The sequence below is a fragment of the Calidris pugnax genome, unplaced genomic scaffold, assembly GCF_001431845.1.
Source record: "Calidris pugnax isolate Ruff unplaced genomic scaffold, ASM143184v1 scaffold14, whole genome shotgun sequence".
In the NCBI taxonomy this organism is placed as follows: Eukaryota; Metazoa; Chordata; class Aves; order Charadriiformes; family Scolopacidae; genus Calidris; species Calidris pugnax.
Window position 1 is genome coordinate 3,840,592 of NW_015090793.1, and position 22,517 is coordinate 3,863,108.

Consider the following 22,517-nt stretch of genomic DNA (forward strand, 5'->3'; position numbering starts at 1 on the left):
TTTGAATGCTTAGTTTGACAGACTGTTGTCCCATGTTTAATAAAATACCAACACACAGATAGCACAAAAGAAGAGACATTCATCTCTCAGAGATCTCTTATGGCTCAAGCGGTAGATTGTAAGAAAACTTCTCAATATTCTATATTTGCTTCAAGACTGCACCAGGTCTGTGTGCCTAGGCATCCAGATGTGAAGAGAGTATTATTATGAAGATCAACATAAAGATTAATTCTCAACTGGTATTTTGCCAGACCTGAATGGCGAAGCGTGTCCTTAGGAACACAGTAGACTATCAACAGTTTATTTTTTCTTCAAATGTCTACACCAGCCTTCCACAGTCACCGAGTCAAAGTCTTGGTGTCTAATTTAAAGGTGGAGTAAAAACAGTCCTTAACACTCTGAGACAAAGTATTATTAATTACTTCATTCCCTTTAGGTATGAGGGACCTCTCTGAATGGTAAATCTCTGCACAGCAGGAGGAGCCTTCTGGGCTGGGTCAACATGGGGAACGTTCTCCCAGCAGAGCTGAGGACCTCCCCACACCCTCTGCCCTAAGCATGGAGGGGCACCACAGTGTTGCTACCTGTCCCACAGAACATTGGGTAAACCCATGCTTCACTTAAAACAGGTCCAAAAAGCTCTGCAAAAAAATACATACAACCTCCTTTTCTCATTTCTCATAACTTCAGGGCTTGAACTAGATAAAAGAATGAACCTCATGCAACAAATGTGAACCACAAAATTTAAAGCCCAATTTGAAGACAGTAAGGGGTGTTATCCTAAAGTCTGTAGAGCAGTATTAACACCAGGCCTGGGAAATATGCAACACTAGCAAAACTCGAGTAATTCATACCAGAAGGAATAACCTTATCTAGTTAAGGTGGGGTTTTAAATTAGCTGTCATCATTCAGGAAAAAGATACTACATTATTGCAGAAAGCTCAGCAAAAATGTCTACTCATTCTCTGGCTCTGGCTGCAAGAACTGATGAAGTGGTAGAATTGTAATAAAAGATGATATGTATAATAATTGTAACCCTATCACAATAACATTGCTTTCTGGCCTCTCATGCCACTGCTAGGAGGGTGACTGATGTCATCTCTTACTCCAGTTGATGAGTGACAACTGATTATGGATTGACACATGAGGGATTGAGCCAGAACAGCCTAGAGCTCAAAGCATAAGCTCTCTCCTGGAGAGAAGACTCAAGATTTCTGATGATTCTCTCACCAGTGAAGTCTATGTACGTCCTATCTGACCTCATTACTCACTTAGTAAAGTAGCTAATAAATCACAGAATAGTTTGTGTTGAAGGGACCATTAAAGGTCATCTTGTCCAACCCCCCAGCAATGAGCATGGACATCTTCAACTAGATCAGGCTGCTCAGAGCCCAGGCCAACCCGACCTTGAGTGTTTCCAGGGACGGGGCATGCTGCCACCTCTCTGGGCAACATGGGCCAGAGTTTCACCACCCTCATTGTAAAAAATGTCTTCCTTATGTCTAGTCTAAAACTTCCCTCTTTTAGTTTAAGACCATTACTGCTTGTTCTGTCACAACAGGCCGTGCTAAAAAGTTTGACCGCATCTTTGTTACAAGGCTGCATTAAGTACTGAAAGGCCACAATAAGGTTTCCCCGGAGCCTTCTCTTCTCCAGGCTGAGGAATTCCAACTCTCTCAGCCTGTCCTAATGGGAGAGGTGCTTCATCCCTCTGATCATTTTTTTGGCCCTCCTCTGGACCTGCTGCAACAGGTCCATGTCCTTCCTGTGCTGAGGGCTCCAGAGCTGGATGCAGTACTCCATGTTGAGTCTCACCAGAATGGAATAAAGGGGCAGAATCACCTACCTCGACCTGCTGGCCATGCTTCTTTTTATGAAGCCCAGGATATAGCTGCCTTTCTGGGCTGCCAGCACGAAGATTGCTGGCTCACCTAGCTTTTAATCCACCAGTACCCCCAAGTCCTTCTTGGCAGGGCTGCTCTCAATTCCTTCAATCCCAGCCTATATTGATACTGAGGGTTGCAGAACCCTGCACTTGGCCTTGTTGAACCTCATGAGGTTCACATGGACCCACTTCTTGAGCCTGTACAGGTCCCTTTGGATGGCATCCTGTCCCTCAGACATATCAGCCGTACCACTCAGCTTGGTGTTGTCTGCAAGCTTGCTGAGGGTGCACTCAATCCCACTGTCTATGTCACTGATGAAGATATTGAACAGTACTTGTCCCAGTTCGGACCCCTGAGTAACACCACATCTCACTGATCTCCATCTGGACACTGAGCTATTGACCACTACCCTCTGGATGCGACCATCCAACCAATTCTCATTCACGGAACAGTATACCCATCAAATCCATATCTCTCCAATTTAGAGGGAAGAAAGTTGACAAAAACATTTAATATCTTAAATAAACTGATAATTATTTAGTTCCTTTTCTCAGAATGAGAAGTTTTCAGTAAACTTCTTCCTGAAAAAAAAAATAATAAAAAATCAACCTCATTATCAAAATGCACAGCAGTAACAACACCTTTTACTGCCGGGAGTAAAAAATATTATGGAAGGGAGAAAAGGTTAAACTGCTGCAATGATTCAATCAAATCAAAGACTGTTTTCACTGAATCACAGAACTTTCCATTTTAAGGGTATAATAGATTGCTGTAATAGTGCATTATTACCACTGACTTATCTATTGAGGTAGGTCCAAATCCTGCCATCCTCATACTGTAAAATCTCCAAATGAAGTCCTAACTGTATTCTATCCTGAACAAAGATAGTGGAAGTCAGCCTACAAAACACTGATCCTGCTGGCATGCCAAGGCACAGTACACTTGCATAACCCAGAAACAAAGCCAACAGAAGACGGGTATAAAGTGCTCATAGTTCAAAGCTTCTCACATGGAACAAATTTGTTGGAGAGTTGCGTCGTCACCAGACAACCACCTGTTCAAGCAAAGGGAAACAGAATAAAGCACAAAACCAACGACAATCAGTAAGGCTTTCCATCAGGCAGCTTCTCACCCTGAAATGAAGGACTAGAGCTCTTATGAAAGACATAGGACTTGACTGCTGCTATCTTTAAGTGGAAGGGAGTTACTATTTGGGTTGAGAAGAAAAATACTTAGGTACTGTAGTGATGGGCAAAAGTTTAAACTTCAGTTACACAATAAATTATTCTCTTTTATATACTTATCTCCATTCCCTCAATAATTTTCATTCCCGTGGACATTCACATTCCTTCATTAAAGGGCACAGATTTCTTCAGGTACACTTTGTTATACAGCTAATAGTAGAAACACAACTCAGTTTAAAGTCAGGAAGTGTGCAAGTGCACAACAGAATGACAGAATAATTCAAGTTGGAAAGGACCTCCTGATCAAAGCAGGGTTGATGCTCAATTCAGACCAGTCTGCTCAGGTATTTGTCCAGTCAGATATTGAAAACTTTCAATGATGGAGACTGCACAACCTATGGGCAGAATGCTCCAGTACTTAGATATCCTTACAATGATTTTTTTTCTTTCTTTTTATCCAATCAGAACTTCCCCTCTTTCAATTTATGACAGTTGTCTCCTGCTCTCTCACCATGCACTTCAGTAAGGAGCTTGCCTACACACCCTTGAAGGCCTCCTTGTAGGAATGGCAATGCTTCTATTAGATCCCCCTGAAGCTATCCCTTCTCCAGGTGGGACAAGTTAAGGTCCCTGAGCATCTCCTCACAGGAGATGTGCTTCAGCCCCTCAACTATCATGGTGGCCCTACACCAAAACAGCTTCAGTTAATCAATGTCTTTTGATATGGGAGTGCACAAAACTGGATGCAGTATCCTACATGTGGTCTTATAAATGCTCAATAAAAAGGGTTATGCATATTCACCTCCAAGTACTTATAACTGAACACATCAAAATAAATCAAGACATGTCTGATGTACGTTATAAGGAACAAGAACATAAAATCCAGATACAACTTCTTCTCCTACCACTTTCAGCTTATGTCCATGGATTCATATGAGTAGATCTGAGGAGAAAAAAATACCTTAACATTGGGTAAGGGAAGTTCATTATTTATCATTTTAAATTCAACATTGAGGTGTACGTAACTTCCCTGGGGAATTTTTTCAGAGTATGTAAATCAAAAAAGGTGGAAAACCCCTGAACTCCTTTAGTTGATATTAAATTCATCCTGTTTATGCTTCCTCATTCATTCCCCAAATGACTGTTTTTGCTGGGGTACTAAACTATTATGTGAATGAACTGTTCTTTTTCTTAGGTGGCAGAAACATGTAGGAAACTGATAATGAAATACAAATATAAAAAGGAACTCCAGATATTTGTCTTCATGAAATGTAATGAAGTTTTTGAATGAGATATAGCACTTCAACTTTAAATCACCCAACCAGTCACTGCACTGATTTATGGAGGCAAATTCACAATTTCTGTAGGTAAATGCAGTTCCCTGACTTGGCTGAGCTAAGATTCTAGCTCCTGCTCCCAGAACTAGATTAGTTATTATTTAAAAACTCTCTGACGTAACAGCACAAAACTGCCACAGAAAATCTTCCTATCAAGTTATTCCACTTAGCAGGCTGAAATTAGGGGTTGTTCTTGCTAATTCCCACCCAGTAATATAAACCTCTTGTTCTTGGCCAGCAATTCAACTTGAGGTTGTGCGATATGGGTTTAATGCTAAAAGGCTGTGTAACATGGAGGGCCCAGGTGTTTGTTCTTCTCTCTTTATCTCAAGAGTACCCTGGAGAAGGTGCACAGCACCGCACCATCAAGTGTTGCTCAGTGGCCACACTCATAACTCTGCCATTGCATTCATGTAGTGGCTTATTTTTTACGTGGACTATACTTGATCCATAAAGTGGATGCTATGGGGTATTTTCAAAATGATGATATTCAGAAAATCATTCAAGTCTTTGCTTGAATCACCTTTGCTGCTTGAAGTAGAAGATGGTGCTCAGTTACCAGCTTTAAGTGTAACCACATTCACATTTATAGCAAGGCCAGAGTTTTGCGTATGCTACAGAAGAACTTGAAAGATTACTCAGTAATAGTTGTATACAATACTGCTTAAGTTAGTAAACAGTTGTCATATCATCTACTGGGTATGAAGGGACAAGCAACATTACCAAGGCAGAGGTATTTGGCAAAATATCTATTGCTTATGTTACACAACAGTGTCGAGGAGAGAAAAGTGTGAGAGCCAGGAGACAAAGAGAGAATTATGTGGAGGAAGACTATTCCTAATTGTCTTAGTCACAGTGGACCTGACTCACCACTGAGTCACTTCAGCAGTGTGCCAGGGCAAATGAACCATTTTCAACGGGGTTTACACCAGCGTAAATGTAGTGTAATGTTTTAAATCAATCTTTCTCCTCATGTTCTCCTTCCTGGATTCACTTATCCTTCCACTAGATGCCAAGAAGCAGTCATGGGAAAGGTTCAATACATGCACCTGCAGCATTACTTACAGCTTTAGCTGTCTCACATGTACAGTTACTTCACATTATCTTGGTTCTGGCTCATCTCGCTGTACTTTGCAGAGCCTTGAGACTTCCCACCCACATTTGAGTCATTTTTACTGCCTCCCACACACTCTTTATTCTTCCAGGTATAAAGCGCAGATCGAATGTACCAAAGGGGACATTTACTTCAGAATGATAGTAACTTACTAGATAGCGAACTCTCAGAAGGAGAGGCTTCTAATGCTTGTGGGAGAAACAAACAAACAAATATAATTCAAAAACCCTAAAGGGAATAACTAAGAAAAAAAAAAGACTAAAATCAGCATTATTATAAATGTACTCGCATTTTGTGACATCTGCAAACAAGTTCTGACTCAGGAGCAAATTCAGCCCTGTCACAGTCAGGCAAAAGCTGGAAAAGGTCAATAGTGCAGTTTTTCTACAGACTTTGGTACATGATCTTGTAAACCAAAATCATCTTTCATGCTTAAAATCACTGATTTTGCAACTCAGATGCTATTGTTATGCAATCAGTGATCTGCCCCTTTTGTCTTTTTCATCTCAGCTTCGCAAATTTTTCTTACCACCCACTGAGATTGGAAGAGGCTTCTGTTTTCCATTCGCTCAACAGCCTCCTTCATTTCTTATCCACTTTCCTCTCCCACTCCTTAAAACCCACTTATGGGCCAAGACAAGCTGCAGCTGGCTCTCACTTCTGCCATCCCTTGATAGCAGAGAGGAAGAGAAGAAGGAGAAAGATGACTTGCAGACACATTCCCCTTCCTTTTCGACTTGGCAGATATGTATTTAGCCCACCCATTTCAGATGGGAAGATGAAGCTGCAACCAACACTGAACAGCCCTGGAGAGGAAGCGTGATATATCAGATGAAGCCAGCTCTTTTCATGCTGGCTGTGGTGATCCAGGCTACAAACATCTGAGGACAGAAGCCATCTCTTATTCTGTGCCTAAGTAAGGGCTGATATTCTGGACCCCCAAATTTAGCTGGGATTGGAAATGCCGCTGTCATATGCCGAACTGACATTAATAGTACTTCCTGGAAGTAAAACGTTACTACTTTCAGATTCATCCACACATTTCCAGTTCAAGGTACCATTCAGAAGTTCTTTGGGAGGGAAAGAAATTTGAAGAAGCACAAAACACGCTGCATATTGGCAGGATGAAAAAAAAGAATAAATCTTAAAGACACGAGAAATGAGTCCCGTAGGCTGCTTTCTTGCTATTAGCAGACACACCATACCGTTGTCACTTAGTGTCACAGAGCATCCGGGATATACTTTATCAACAAAACCAGTTGTCACTAAGTGCACTTAACTGCTGCACCACTGTCATGGTTACAGGAGACAGCTAGAGGGAGGCACCTGTGCCAGTGGCTGGATGATGGGTAGGTACAGGGCACTGAGGAGCAGCAGTCTGGCCGACCACTGTGTGCCCCAGGCATGAGTCAGAAGACCCACCAGAAATGAAAGAAATGATGCAAAGTAATTGGATGAGGAACCGAAAACATCCCAAAAGTGCAACGTTTCACACTGTCAAAATATTCAAATGCTGGCCAATAGTACTAGATAACCATGCATCACCACAGCAACACACTGCTTAGAAAGGCATTGTAACTGGCACATATATGCTGTTTGTGTCTAAGGCTCAGACAGTGTCGAGGTGGCTACTGGAATCACTGTTTTGATGCTTTAATTAATCAGTTAAGATAGTTTAGGATAGTTAACTGGCAATACATTTTAGTGTAACGAGACAAGGCAGTGGACACCATTCACCTGTCTGCCAGGCTCAAGAGTTCAAACTATGCACTTAAACTCTAACACATACAAACCCACACAGGCACAAACACACAGCAGCACTACTGGGGACTTTTTCCATACATAGGAGGGAAATATTCAACAAAAAGCAAGCAAGCAACTGGAAAAAAAAACAAAAAAACAACCCACACCACAAAACCTGCAACAGTCATTCTTTCTGCTTTATCAACCAGTTTCCCTCAAATTCCGAACTTCTATTCTGAGTTATTCAGAAAGAGTTTGCACAACCCTTTACTTTGGTAAAAATGTAAGCTCTATAGCTTAAGCTATCACCAAATGCTACTCCATCCTCTTCCCCAATAAATCTAGTAACTGTTTTACAGGGTAAAAACTATGCAAACAGTGCATTTAAATACGTACTGGGTTTTCCTGACATGTTTCAACAACTGTGAATTTTTAACAGTTCAGATAATAAATACGGATAGGTGTAGCTCTGTATCTCTTTCTGGAGAGAAGAGGTGGTTGAAAAAAGGAAAGGATGAGGGTGGGAGAAAGATAAGGTGAATTTATCTAAAATAATACAATTTGATTAGAGAGAAGGCTGAAAGCTAAGGTCAAAAACATTTGCATTGCTATTTAATGCTTGTTGATAGCATTTTTAATGATGTCTGTTTTAAAGCAGAAAGTCTAAGTCAACTGTGAATTAACACTTACCCAGCCACGTTCAGGTACCATGCACTGATGATTAACCTGCCTTTGCAAAGCAGCAGCCCCAGACAAATGCAAGGGGCACCAAAACAGAGACTGTTCTCAAGCTGCAAAACACCCTGCATCTCTGCAAACACTGAGCATTGAAAGTGCTAGTTAATGCTTCCTACCTTAGACGGTTTCCTTTCACAAGAGCTAATGCTGATTTATTTAGACGTATCTTTTCCAACAGTTTTCCTTCTTCTCTTGTGATGGGAGAAAACCGGCGTAGAGAGCAGTTTCTAATTGAAGATTAATACTGACGCTTGGATCCTTTCACAGCTCTGACAGCCTTCGCGAGGCTCCCCATGCTACTGGAAGCCCTTCCTTCATATAGACGGAGCCGGTTTTATTGTACGTTTCAGTATTAGTGCCTATATTACAAGCTGCTCAAGTACCTTTCACACATCACTAGGTTTTGTTGTTAGCGAAACAGCAGGGAAACAGACATTTCAGAACGAACCATTCTTCCACACTGCAGGCAGAAATCTGTACACCCTGTGTAAAAAATTAGTCTCGTCTCTCTGCTATACCAAGACTTTTGCAAAGGGAAAAGCAATTGATTTACAAAGTAGATGGGGCAGGGAACAAAAGCAGCTCAACCCTAGGGCAAACCAAAAAACAAACTAAAAAAAAATATAATTTATGTTTAATTAATAAGTCAATGATGTATAAGTGGCATTTAATTGACATATAAGCAATTGACATTTCTAGGCTCATTCCTGTCTAGTGCCTACTAGCATTTGCTCCCTTAAAGTAACATACAGTTATGATTAATACATTTAAAAAACCCAACTAATTATGCTTTTCTAGACAATGTAAACCAGAAAAACATTAATCCTTTCTTCCCCTACATATACTGAGTGCCACACTGCCATGTTATCCTGTCAGATGCAGCAGCTGGACCCATCTTTGTGTTTAATAAGTGAGAGAGCTATTTTCACCAGCACTTGTAGGACACATTTCCACCACAACCATGAAGCTGTAAATCACAGGACAGTTGTAGACAGAAGTCTAGTCAATCCCTCTCAGCGCTTACAGCAGCGGTTGAGTTGCATGTAAAAAAGCCCCAAGAGACCTCTCCCAAAGCATAACTTCCAATGTGCTACATTGTCAACTTTTATTCACATGAAATTCAAGACACCAGCTAGTAGCGCAGAGGTTCATCAGCCACCAGTAGAGCTGGTTGTGGAGGCCTGCTAAGTGCCAACTAACCCTGGCCATTGCTGGGCTGCAGTTGCCTATCCAAGCAATCACACCATCCCTCACAGCCTATGCCACATTTGCCATTAAAACATCCCCAGGAAGTTATCTTTGGATATGAAGGCTTCCTCTAACAACATCATTAGCTGAGACAGCAGATGAAGAGAACCCCCGCCAAGTCTTATCTCGCTACAGGCTGTCAGTGTTAACGAAACCACAGAAAAAATCCACACCCGGTGTAAGATGTACCAGGGAAAAGTATTGTCTTTTGAAACAGTGGAAGGGGTGTCTATTGCTGCACAAGGTAGTGGTGAGGCATCATCTGGAGTATGTCCCCCCATGATGAGAGAAGGTAGCTCCAGCTGGGAATAGGCAGTGTGATACTTCACCAGCATCCCCAGAAGAGCCTGGAGCTGACCTCACGACCAGAAGAGAATTTGGCTCATTCAGTTTTGCAAAACAAAAGTTGTGAGGAACTAAGACTATTCTCCATTAATTCTCTGTAGAGCTCATCAATTAATGGGAGAAGATCTGTATCACAAGAATTAATAACTATACAGTGCCCCTTAAAAATTGAGAGTTTGCTGGAATTGAGTTTCTAAATATCAGATGTTAAGGAAACCCAGGCATGTTCCCCAGGAGGGGACCAGGAGGAGTCACTGTGTGTCAGACAGCTCCTCCACGCACCTCAACAGCCTTCCAAGCCTCTACACAGCTTCTCATGTGGGAAGGACTAAGAGGCAGGCAACCCTCCTCCGCCTCCTCTGAGCAAAACACAGCTACAAGACTGATTAAAGATCAAAAAACAAATGGAAAATGTTTCCTTGATCAAAAGGGGTTTGTATCAGGCTCTGAATTATCATGCAAAATACAGTATATTTTTAGGAAAAAAGGCAATTAAACTTATTTTGTCTATTTTTATGATATGCTTATTAGCACAAGTAGCGATTTTAATTAATGAACAACAGCTTGTGCTAGGAAAAGAGAGAAAAAATATTTTTATTGCCAAATGCAGAGAAATAGATTACAACATGACAAAAGGGAAATGGCTGGCTATAAAAATCAACAGCTTGTTATTTTAAAATGTGTTTATTTTCTGTATTATTGCATGATTTTAGCTATTGCTGGACTAGGAACAGAACTATAGCATAAGCGCTAAAATAAACCTTTTTTTCTCCATATAAGGTTTTCAGTCATACTGCATGTTAAGTCAAACCATAAAGTGAACTCCAGTCACCTCTTGCTCCCCATTTAAGGTGGTAGGTTTATCAATATATATGGTCAGGGGTAAAACACTGCATTTTCTAGGAGAGGATGGATGTTGCATTAAACAGGGCTCTGTATCCTTCACAAGCAAAGCAAACGTTGCCCATAAAAGCATTGGTGGGCAAGGTTTTTGTAAAAAGAACAGCAAAACTGTTGCCTTTAAAAGCAAGAGAAGAATTTATGGTGTCCGTAAATTAGCTCCTTTTGTAGCTTTTCCAGTAGAAGTTCCCTGGGAGACTGGGGGCAAGCCAAGGTGGAATGGAGTGGAAGAAAGAAACAAGAAAGGAATTAAAAACAGAACTATCCTGTGTTTAAGCCCATTTACTACATGGAATGAATCAGAAAACGGGCTGAAGGAAGAATTTAAGTAACTAAATCATCATTGTATTTGGCTGGCAACCTACAAAAACAGCCATATTTTTGTCAGTTATCAGTAACTCACACCAGTTGACTCTCCCTTCCTCCTCTGCTGAATAAACACTTAAAACGAACAAGTGTTTGAAAGGGAGACAATATTATAAAATTTGGGCACAGAATAATTGTGGAAGCAGCTGTCCTCCTGACATTATCAGAGAAATCAGAGATGGAAAAAATCCTATTAGGTCATATAGTCCCTCCCTTTGTCATTGCAGGACTGTTCCCTAACGTAGATTTTCCAGTGCCTCATCCAATCTTGTTTTAATACAATCTAAGTGATAGCTTCCAGCAACTCCCTTGGGAAACTAATCTTCCACCTAATAAATATCAGTATCAAGATTTTCCCCCACTTTAATAGCAATTTGCCCATATTATTTCAGTGTATCTCCAGATTATATTCAAATGGTAAAGAGAATTACTGAAGTTTTGAAAAATGTTCAGGATTTCAGACAACTGCACAAAAAATACACCCTACAATGAGAACCAGCCATGGCTACTTTTTCTTTTTTTCTGTCCTCCTGATCAGGAGATACACAAACATACCAGCAAGCTGGCCGGTGACACACACCCCAAATTTGATACCAGAGAGACAGAAGAGATCAGCCCCAATTCCCAGCCTTTCAAACAAGTCTGTCTGCTGCAGACGAACAACAAATGACTTAACCATGTTAGCTACGGATATGGTCTCTGCGTTCTTTCAAATCTGTTTTCTTAGGTCACGGCTTTTTGTCTAGCTTCCTAACGAAATGAGGTATACATCCTACCTCCTCATCTGACTGTTCTGCACCATCAATGCTGAAACTCAACAGCCATTTAAGGTGATCCCTTACAGAGGTCCAAAAGCTCATGGAAATCACAGGCTGATCACCATGGAAGGAGCCTCCCACTGGGTGTCAACTCTCGACCACTTAGGCAGTAGAAACGTAAAGAAAGCTCTTGAAATGCTTCATGGGGAAACAGAAGGGATGGGAGCAGGTTTTTGGGAGATGTCATGAGGAATAGGACCTATCGTGACAGCAGAATGCTAGGACATTGGACATTCACCCATATTCAAGCTTCATTAGTTGTGTTGCACACAAAGCAACAACATGTTTTATACAATCCTATAGAGAGAAGGATATAGATCATAAAGTTTCCAGGTTGTTGCAATAAGCCTCCAGACATTAAATATCATTGTACCTGTTCAAAACCATTGCCTGTTTCACACTAAATTCATCCTATCTTTCTTAGTTGACAGTGACACTATCTGGCTTTGCTGTGCTTTTACAGATTGTGAAAGTCCTTTCTTGTCATTTTTTTAAGGTTTTTTTTTTTTTAAAAAAAAAGGGTTTCAAAATGTTGCATCAGTTTTTTTCCCACAGTTAAATGCCACAGACTTCAATCAAAGTCACTCCCAGCCTGCGCCAGTATCAAAGTAAGAAGAGAATCAGTGCTAGAGCTCTCTCATCAGAGCCACGTTAAGGAAGGGAGAGGAGGAGGGCACACATGCACTAACTAAAAACATCACCTAGAACTACAATGACAGACGGATCAGTCATGGTAAACCTCCTACAACAGCTTTAAAGAATTAATTTTTATCAAGTTTCTAATTGGTCCATCTATAACAAAAAACAAGGAACTTTCATCCTGTTTAGTACGCTCTCACCAAGCAGTTAGAAGAGATACAGCCACACGTCCCACAAATCCAACTCAGCACTGTTACTATGCAAATCTTTTTAACTTTTATTTTTCCTTTCCATCATCCACAGAGACAGTAAGGACCCAGCTTTTAATCAGATCGCACCACATGCTGTTGTTTAACCATCCTGCAGATAAAATATTACCAAATAAAAGGAGTATTTTTGTACAGACATTTCAAGGCAAAAACTACAACAGAAAAACACAATATTGTAAAGCAAAGAGTCAATAGAGAAATGGGAGTTTCTATTTTTCTCCCATCTTAGCATTAATCACTCCCTGTAACCTACTACAGGTAAGCGCACCCCAAATTTGCTACAGCTTTTACCATTACACTCTTAGCATTCACCTTTTTCTTCTTTATCACTTCAAATATAAATTAATTAGCTTCACCTCCAAAGCCCAGCCCCTCTTACTACCTTTCATTCAGTGTCTAAGGCTGTCATTTCTGAAAACGTGTAGCAGCGTCCATTGGTCACCCCTCACATTTCTGAAGTTTTTTTTTTAATATTATCTTCTTTTTTCCCCTCTCTCACTTGAGAGAGACATCTGTAAATATCAAGAACTCTGTCTTTATACTCTTTCAAATACTCTTATTAGAAGCCTGTTTTCTGAGATGTCTGTAAAAACACGTGATAGTGGAAAAGCTTCCGATGCCTTACCCTAACACCATACCATGACATCTAGCAGGGAGTCATTGTTTCCTTCCATTTGCTTCTCAATCCCTTCCATAGCTATAATTGTCCACCATTGGGACAGTCAAGTCCTTGTACGACTCCCTCCAGGCTTTCTCAACTGATGAAGAGAAAGGACTGAACAGAGGAACCTGGAAAAACTCTTCCTAACTCCAGTACTGCTAAGGCTTCACAAGATACAGAAAAAGGGCAGAAAGAAGAAGTGGATGAATGATTATCATTGATTTGATAAGCATACACTTAGATCCAATGATAAGTTCTATTTATATCAAAGGAATATAACCATTTCAGACCCTGGGTCAGTTATGTGGAAATCTCTTTATGATAAAGTATAAACATTCACCTACACTAAACCAGCAAACTCAAAAAAAACTCTGAAACATAGCTCATTTCTGGGTGAAAAAATACATTTCAAAGGATTCATTTCAGCTTTTCAGCAGCTTCACTCTAACTCTGGCGAATGTAAAGCAGAAACAAAGAACAGAATTTACAAAGGAATTTAGCACAAGTATTAAAATGTGCCTGATAACCCACTGACTTATTATTTTTGCTATCTGAATGTACTCCAGTACCGCAAATATCCATTTACAGAGTATGTATATTATCAAACCATTAAGAGAGAAACAGAAAACAATTATAGAAAAGTTCCTAGTATTTCACAAAAGTAACATTAAACTGCTGCATCAAGACCCACTTATGGGAATATGACTAGAACGAAAAGAGCAAGTCTCTTTTTACACTTTGAGATGTGTTTGAATGACAGTTTCTCCTTACCTCAAGCACTCTTCCCGTGATATACTTTTCACAATTGTCACATCTGATACCAAACTTCGCATGATAGTCTGTTTCGCAGTATGGAATGCCATCCCTGGAGAAGTAAGCCAGAGATTGCTTTAGGTAGGCTAACAGATTTACTGGGAGATTTTACAGCTAAAATTTGTTAATACTTTAACACTTCACAGGGTGCTTATGGACCTTCCCCCCTCCTAAATACTTGCATTTGTTAATTTTGCAAATAATTGAATAGTTAATGAACTATTCTGGCCCTTCACGGTCTACCACACCCCAGTTGTCTGCTTTGCTGCTGAATTCAGCTGCTGCCTCTCACCCAGTCACAACACTCAGTCTCAGAGTCTCATACCCTTCACTTTGATAGTGTTACTCACTAAATTCTTCCACCTGTTTCACACTCTGGAAAAAAAAATTACTTATTTCTATGTATTACTCTTTCACTCTTTATTTATCATTTAATTGTATTTAGCTTAGACTTCAGAGCAATTTCTCAACTGACTCTCTTTACTGTAAACCAAATTTGATTAACACTTAAGTCTACTGACATTCTTGACTGGACTTGCTTAAAGACAGTCATAGATTAACAAATTTTACAATTAGACCACTAAATCGATGAATGGAAGAAACTGAAGGCTCTTCTAGAAGAATCACAGAATAGTTTGGGTTGGAAGGGACCTTTAAAGGTCATTTAGTCCAACACCCCTGCAATAAAGAGGGACATCTTCAACTAGATCAGGCTGCTCAGAGCCCCAGCCAACCTGACCTTGAGTGTTTCCAGGGATGGGAACACTGGCACCTGCCACTTCTCTGGGCAAATGGACCAGTGTTTCACCACTCTCATTGTAAAAAAAATGCCTTAGTTATATCTAGTCTAAAACTACCTTCTTTTAGTTTAAAGCCATTACCCCTTGTCTTAGTGCAACAGGCTGTCCCCATCTTTACTGTAGGCCCCCATTAAGTACTGAAAGGCAGCAACAAGATCTCCCCTGAGGCTTCTCTCCTCCAGGCTGAACAACCCCAACTCTCTCAGCCTGTCCTCATAGGAGAGGTGCTCCAGACCTCTGATGACTTTCGCGGTCCATATTTAACATAGTTAACATAGCGTGCTATGCTAAAACAGCCCATGATAAGACAGATTTATTAGCAGAGGCATAATTTTATTGGACATTTCCCTGGAGAAACCTAAACATTAATTTTATAGTATACAAGTTGGATTGCTCAGAGACTAACCTATAAGTTATCACAATAATTAATTGAATTAATTGAAGCAAGGATGTTTCTTCTCTTGAGTTATTTTGTTTGGCTTTTAGCTTTTTTTAAAAAGAGGATTTCACAATACCTATATCTTTATAATTTATGGAGTCTTTATTATTAAATAACAAGCAAAAAAAAAGCAGAGTAGCATAACATTTGAGATAATGCAAAACCTTATTGAAGAACACCCTTTTATTAAATACTGTTTTCTCAGCCTCCAGTGCAAGCTGTGAAATTACATGTATACTTGAATTAATCTAAATCCAAAGAACTGTTGAAAAGTCAGTGGGACATCATCTCTGAAACTCCATCATCTCTGGGCACTGGTGACTGAATTACTTAACCGTTCAGGAAAATTTCATCGTATCAACACACTTCTCTGAAGGAGAAATTAATCCCAGGTGCTTTGGCCAGTGAAAGCTCTGTATCTCACTGGACTGATATGAGTGTTGACATGGAACTTGGTCTGTGTGTGTGCTTTGTGCTGCCTCTCATCACTGTAATCACATTCAGTCCAGATCTGACAGCATGAGGCTCTGGAGCAGCTCAAAAGCATGATACGTACCTCCTTAACGAACTTTTGGAGAACATTTTTGCTTATGTGAAACACATGGAAAGGATAGTATCTGTTTTTTCACATTACAGCATCGCACAGAGCAAAGTCAAACCCATATAACTAAGGGCATACTTCACCATTGCCTTTCTACAGCTCTGGCAAGTCCCATTTCAGATAAATGGACAAATTCTACTTTTCTTAATTTGAATTTTTCTGTGTTTAATATAATTTAGAAAATAATTTAAGTAATAATCTCTAATATTTTATATATCTCCAAACACTGATAAACATGAAGTAAAGGATATGCAACAGTGAATTATTTGGTACTAAAAGAATGCTGAAAGCAAGGGAAAATGCTCCAGTCAACTTACTTGCTGATGTACTCTGCATTCAGTAGCTTGCCACATGTATTGCACTTAAAACAGCCCAAATGCCAGTGTTTGTCCAAGGCAACCAGGGACTGCCCATTTTTGATTTCTGAGCCACAGCCCCCGCAATCTGCAAGGGAAAAATCCGGTATGAGTGAATCACACACTTTAGATGGTCACGTAACAACAACAGGTTACTGCAGTATGAGGAGCCATCGGTGTCCTGGTAACAGCTCGTGCGGGCTGTAAAGCTCCTGCTGGCTGCTCACCGATGGATGACAAGTGCTGCTGCCCTGGTATTGTCCTAACATTGCTAGAGACATGAATCATTAAAAGACAAAAAACTAAATGACAGGCTTCCTAGAGACTTAGGTTTTATTTTAATTCATTTATACTGCGCTTAAAAGATAAAAAGTTTGGCTGATGAAGTTTTCAAGCATCACCCAAATCAGCCCCCAAAAAATAATAAAAAAAGACCTAAAAGTCATGAAATTAAAATGAATAACTGAACCTTCATACTACACTTTGCCTCTGCATCCGAAAGCTTTACTCATAGTTCAGAATTCTTTTTGCAGCTGTGGAAAAACTAAGCTGAAATTCTGATGTGAACTTCTGTAACCAGGAAAAATACACCAATATGTGAGAGGCATTACAAATTCCTAAGTAGTAGTGACATTGCAACATGTGGAAGTGACGGCTACCTATATATTTATCACTTATAGAAATGAACTTATATATTTATTATTTACAGAAAGCTCAAAAAAGTTCAAAGAAAAATTAAATGCAAAACATGTCACAACTGGATAACAAATTAGACTATGTTCATTAAACAGGTTACAAGTGAAGTAGTTATAATCTTCAGTAAAAATAATTGAGAAAGGACAAGACTTTGGGGGGATTTGGTTGCTTTGGATTTTTTTTCAATCATGGACACTTTTGGTTATGGTGGTAAAAGCTAAATCCACTCTTACCTTCCACGCCAACAGTTCACCAGTGAGGGCTCTGTTTAGGGAAGCTACACTGACATGAGATTTGAACCTCGCTCTCTGTATCCTAAATGAATCCTTTATTACTCTGTAGGGTCTAGCTCTCATTCACTCTCTACACATTCCAATCTATGTATAATTTTCTTACAAAACGTTAAAATAGTCAGAATATGCAGAGAAGTAAGGATAAGCATCAGTAATAAACTTATTCTAGTATCAATATCTTAGTAAGCTTTCCAATCCTCCATACGATTATAATCTTCCATCTTATGTGAAAATATGTATTTTTTTAGGAATTCTTAATGTATACCAAGAATTAGCTAAAGAAAAAGAAACCCTGAAAGACATCTGAAGAGTCACTTAGAGATGCCAGAAAAGAAAAAACACACAACAATGACTTGCATGGAAGAGAACGATACACAAAAACATTAAAAAAAGATTTATCTAGTTATTTAGAAATAGCTTCAAACATAGGAACTCGTTAAAATATTTAAGCAGTCCTCTTAAAAACTTTCTGATTTAAGATTCTATTTAGTTGGTTACGTGACCCTAATGAGACGCTCTGTTAGTGCGATTGTAAATGTTTAATTTCTTAGTGCACAACAATAAAGGATAGTTCTTATTTTCCTTTAGTGGATTTGGAATGGATTAAGGGAGTAATAATATGTGTCTCTAATATCACCCTGCAGAGCAACAATATGTGGAAAGAAGCCCAGCACAAAACCGTGTGCACCAGAGATCAGAACATTTGAGTTTTGCTAATAAAAGAGAACATTTGGGTGTGTGCCTGGATTTAGTCCCACAATACAATAAATACTGCAGTATCTATTCTTTAACTGCAATCAGATATTTTTTTTTTGTGATCTCCCCTGCAGCAGGGGTTCATCTGGTAATCTAATTTAATCTCACTGCTTGAGGGTTTATTTCACAAACTTAATACAACACTGTGTGTTCAAATGTTGTTCACCTTTCATCTGGTTTAAGCTTGGGTGAGCAGAAAAGCTGCATTTTGAGAGCTAGTTTTTTATTCCTAACTGCTGTTTTCTCTGTTAGGTTCCAGATAATTAAAAACAAATATTGTGGTTGCTATGCCAACAGTGCCTATTGATGCAATGTCCTTGTCTTCCTGTCTTGGATGCAGCATCCTTTGGTGACTCACCTAATTTCAACCAATAACTCTGCAGAACACATCAATTTGCTGCTACATGTTGATATTCTTCCCCGAGCACTCTTTCAACACTGCCACAAGAGGTTTTCACAGCTAGCGTTTTATAAGAGAAACAAAACAGGTAGCTAGGTATTTATACAATAATAAAAAATTCAAGGACGCAGGCAAAAAGCAAATATTTGTCATTTTTCATTTCTTTCAAAGGTAATGCATAAAGGAGGTCAAAACCAAACCGGGAGGATGAAAACAGAAGGACTGTTCATAAGGGGCAGTAATGTTGGGAGTTCAGTGAGTCCCAAGAGATATCCTGAAAGCATTCTTAAACTCAAGTCACACACACGTTGAATAATACACATAGTTCGTATCAGTCAGTTCTGAGCCAAAAGCAAAGCCAATGTAGCAGCAAGTCAACATACCACTTGCTCCTTGACTCAGCCCACTTCAAGTCATGTGTTTTTGTGCACTACTGTTCTTTTATAAAAATAATTGTTTATTTAAAACATCGAGGTCTTTTCCAAGAAGACTGTTGTTAAAACAAGGAAACTCTAACACCATGTATTGCTTTGTGTAATCCGTAGCAGAGCTACAGACAGCCATTCTGGACTTTCAATTTTCCAGTTCAACCAAGATATCTCTGACACTGCTTGTTTATTCCTGAAACACTACTCCTAGCCTAAGGATCAGTAAGTGCTTGGAAAATAGCTGTTATTACGCATTGCTCTTCCACATATTACATATTAATTCAAATGTTTCCCTAATTCTTTATAATCTTTTTACATAATTGGTTAATTTTCTGTATATTGTAATTGATCAGGCTCTGACATATCCTGCTACTTATACATGCACACAACTCCATGTATTTGTAACTGTAATGCTTCCCATTGATCCATCAAAGCTCTATACCCTTGCTACCCAATTTCTTGAAGCCCACAAGTTCTGTAGCTCCTGGGCCAGCTGGGTGCTGCATGTCACCATGAAATCAGAAGACACTGCCCTGCAGCAGCACTGCAAGACACTGGAGAGATGGAGCAAGTAAGAGCTAAGAATGGACGTAGTCTACAGGTAAGGAAGATATTTATCTGGGATCCTGGCACCAGCACGGCACAACTTACTTGCAGACCAGACACGGACCTCAGGCTGCCTTTTAAGAAGCCACGGTATCTATCAGCTCACCCCTATCACTACATCATTTGAGAAGCAGAGTTGGTAAATCTCGGGTGAAGAAAAAAATCAAATTATTTCAGAAGTCCAGTCTACAGTGTGGCAGATAGCCAGGTTTGAACCAAGACTCTTATCTGTATCCACTAAAACCTGTAACAAGCAAGATTTCCTCCATTTCTAATGAGTTTTAAAGCAGACCTGTATTTGAGGTCTAAATACTTGCATCTGTTTGAGATTTTATCCATGGAAAAGCTAAACTTGTGTTTTCCAAGGTCAGGTTTTGCCACAATGATATGCTTCCAGTGCTCTTTCTCTTTGAGGTAAGTGGTTTGCTGAGGTTTGCAGCTACCTGTGCGCTGGGGAGGCTCGGCGCAGCGACCTCAGAAAAGGGGAATGTAAGTACATTAAAGGATTCTGTGTCACAGATAATCAAATGAAGTTGTTCTGCCAGTTCTCAACCAGGCAAATAACTTCCATTGAAGTCAAAGCCACTTTTCCCATATGACAAGGAGACAAACAGATGACAGGCCATTAAAGTATGGATCTCCAAATGCAGCCAGCCAAGATGGCTGAGGATGATCCATCTCTGGAATAAGTGACAAGAGAAAGCACCTAAGAGAGGGCCATCTCCTCCCCAAAAAAGTACAGCATTACCAACAGCATAGTGGCTCTCACTGCACGCACACAGCAGCTTTTGCTGACAAACTGGAGAAAGGAGAGGTGAAAACTTCTAGAAAGAGAGAGATGTGGGGAAAAACAAAGAAAAAAAGAAAAGAAAAAAAAGGAGAAATTTTTCTCTGAAGTGAACTGAATTCCTGATATACAAAGAAGAGCAATCTATGGGTTCATGCCAAATCCAGCCTGATGCGATATGACAGTCATTAAAATATCTCTGCCTTTGGTGTCTAATTGAATTGCGGTTGATGTTTAATTACATATAGGTGATGAATGAATATTAAAGCGTGGCAGACCCTCGCGCACAAAGCAGCAGAGGAACAGAGTTCAGAGCAGCAATGTCACTCTATGATCTGTTGCAAAAAACCTGTTATCAAAAGAACACATTTCTTCTCTGAAGTGTTTGTATCTTCTCATAGTACACAACAGCATTGAGGTCAAGGCAAATGTCCCTCTGGTCACTCCACATACACTAACCCTTCCTGTGTTGTATTTAGCCATACAGTCCTGTCACTGATATTTTCTGAAGCAATCCTGGAATGGTTACAAATGATTAAATATCACATTGGATTTTACTTTAGGTGGAGTTGGACGAAATCCTCAAAAATATTAACATCTATTTTGCACCTTTCTCCAAATAATTTGATTTACTCCGGTTTTAATTGACTGTTCGTGGAGGTTCTGTGTACTGTTAACCCTATAATGACACCATTTGTGTTGCTTTTTATTATCACGCTTCTCAGAAAACTGTCATATCCTTTTTCACAAGACTACTTTGTGTATGTGGACACATTTTAAGCAGCATAGCGGCAAAAATTCCAGTTAAACATATCGGTGTAAAATCATGTTCTGTAAACCTCTGCAGACTAAGAAGTACCAACAGAAAAGAGCAGAAACCCCTCCTTACTTCGCAGGTTCTGTACGGGGAAAGAGCCGGTGCTGCTGGAAGGGGGCAGGGAACATTTCTGGCAGATGCACTCCTTCCCGTTAAAAGTTACCCGGTCGCCCGCAGGGAAAGGCAGCCTACAACAGAGGAAAGAAAAGCAAACAGGTTACAGTCTCAGGCCTCTATCAAAATTAAATATCTTCCCATAAAAGAACTGATTATTGCTCTGGTTTCTTTTTATCTGCTTGCCCAGTTCTCATTCGCAATTTTTCAGCCACTTGGAGGATAAAGTATCGAAGGGACACACCAAACAGACAACTGCAAACACAGATGTTACAGCTACTTAGAAAAAATAATAAGCTAAAGATACAAAACGACACTCAAATCCAGATCCTTGTGTATTTAAGAAATGCAGTATCAGCAAAATTTGATCACTAACAGTATCAGTTACAGAATGAAAATAAAACTGGCATTACAGGGAGAAAGCATGGACAAAAGCAGCTGCCTTTATGTTGTCAAAATGCTGCAAGAGAGTGATGACTTCTACACATCAAAAAACCAGCACTTTTCCTCACAACTTTGATCATATCAAAGTCCTTCTCTTAATCTATACTCTCAGAAAGTAAATGTCAGTGAACTCATAGGAGAAAATCTATCCCACTTATAAAACCCAAAGTGTCTACATTACTTGCTTACTCTACTCAAAACCAGCTCTCCTTACACTTAATTAATTCCTTCCTTTTTACCAATGTCCTTAAACCAAAAAGCTTTCCGCTATGAGCTTTCTCTTCTAGGCACAGAAACTACTGAGTTTTTTTTCTCTAAGAGGACCAGATGGACAAATCACTTCATAATGCAGCGAAGGATGGTGAGGATTTAGAAACACATTTCACTCCACCCAAAGCTCATGTCCAACTAAATCCCAAGCGAGCTATCAAAATATGGCTTAAGTGGGGCACAAACATACAAACATAATGCAAGCCTTCTGCCTGGTGGAGAAGTCCATATGATCAGATTATTTCATTAACTTTTTATTAAAACTCTGCATGACGTTTCCCACAAACACTATCAAAATTCATGCCAATTGAAAGGTTGTCTTCACTACAAAGACACAGATACTTCTTGTTAAGCATAAACATTATTTTGCTCCCTAAACAACCCAAGAGTGGCTTATTCTACATTTGTATTATATTAAAAAAGAATTTTTTTATTACTTAAAAAGAAAACAAAAACGATGCTGTCCTTTTTTTTTTTTCTAAATAATATTACTAAAATCTATTTTAAACCAGTTAAATAAGCGTTCAACACTGTCATCCATTTTGGTCCATAGGCAATACTTTGAAAATTATGAGGACATATGGAGTTTAAATATTGTTATATGTTTGGAGATCTGATAATGAATTCAGCTTCCCCCCCCCCCCCCCCC

The 22,517-nt window shown here is 39.6% G+C and overlaps 1 protein-coding gene across 10 annotated transcripts in view; it reads right to left on the reverse strand.

Annotated features, from left to right (window-relative positions):
- ABLIM2 (actin binding LIM protein family member 2) overlaps nucleotides 1-22,517 on the reverse strand; it is a 110,473-nt gene that overhangs the window by 57,352 nt on the left and 30,604 nt on the right. For all 10 annotated transcript variants that reach the window (XM_014935953.1, XM_014966838.1, XM_014935956.1 and 7 more), the window contains exons 4-6: nucleotides 21,113-21,228; nucleotides 16,219-16,345; nucleotides 14,020-14,113 (exon numbers count right to left, since the gene is read on the reverse strand). In XM_014935953.1, coding sequence (XP_014791439.1) covers nucleotides 14,020-14,113; nucleotides 16,219-16,345; nucleotides 21,113-21,228 — 337 coding nt within the window. The remainder of the gene's footprint in view (nucleotides 1-14,019; nucleotides 14,114-16,218; nucleotides 16,346-21,112; nucleotides 21,229-22,517) is intronic.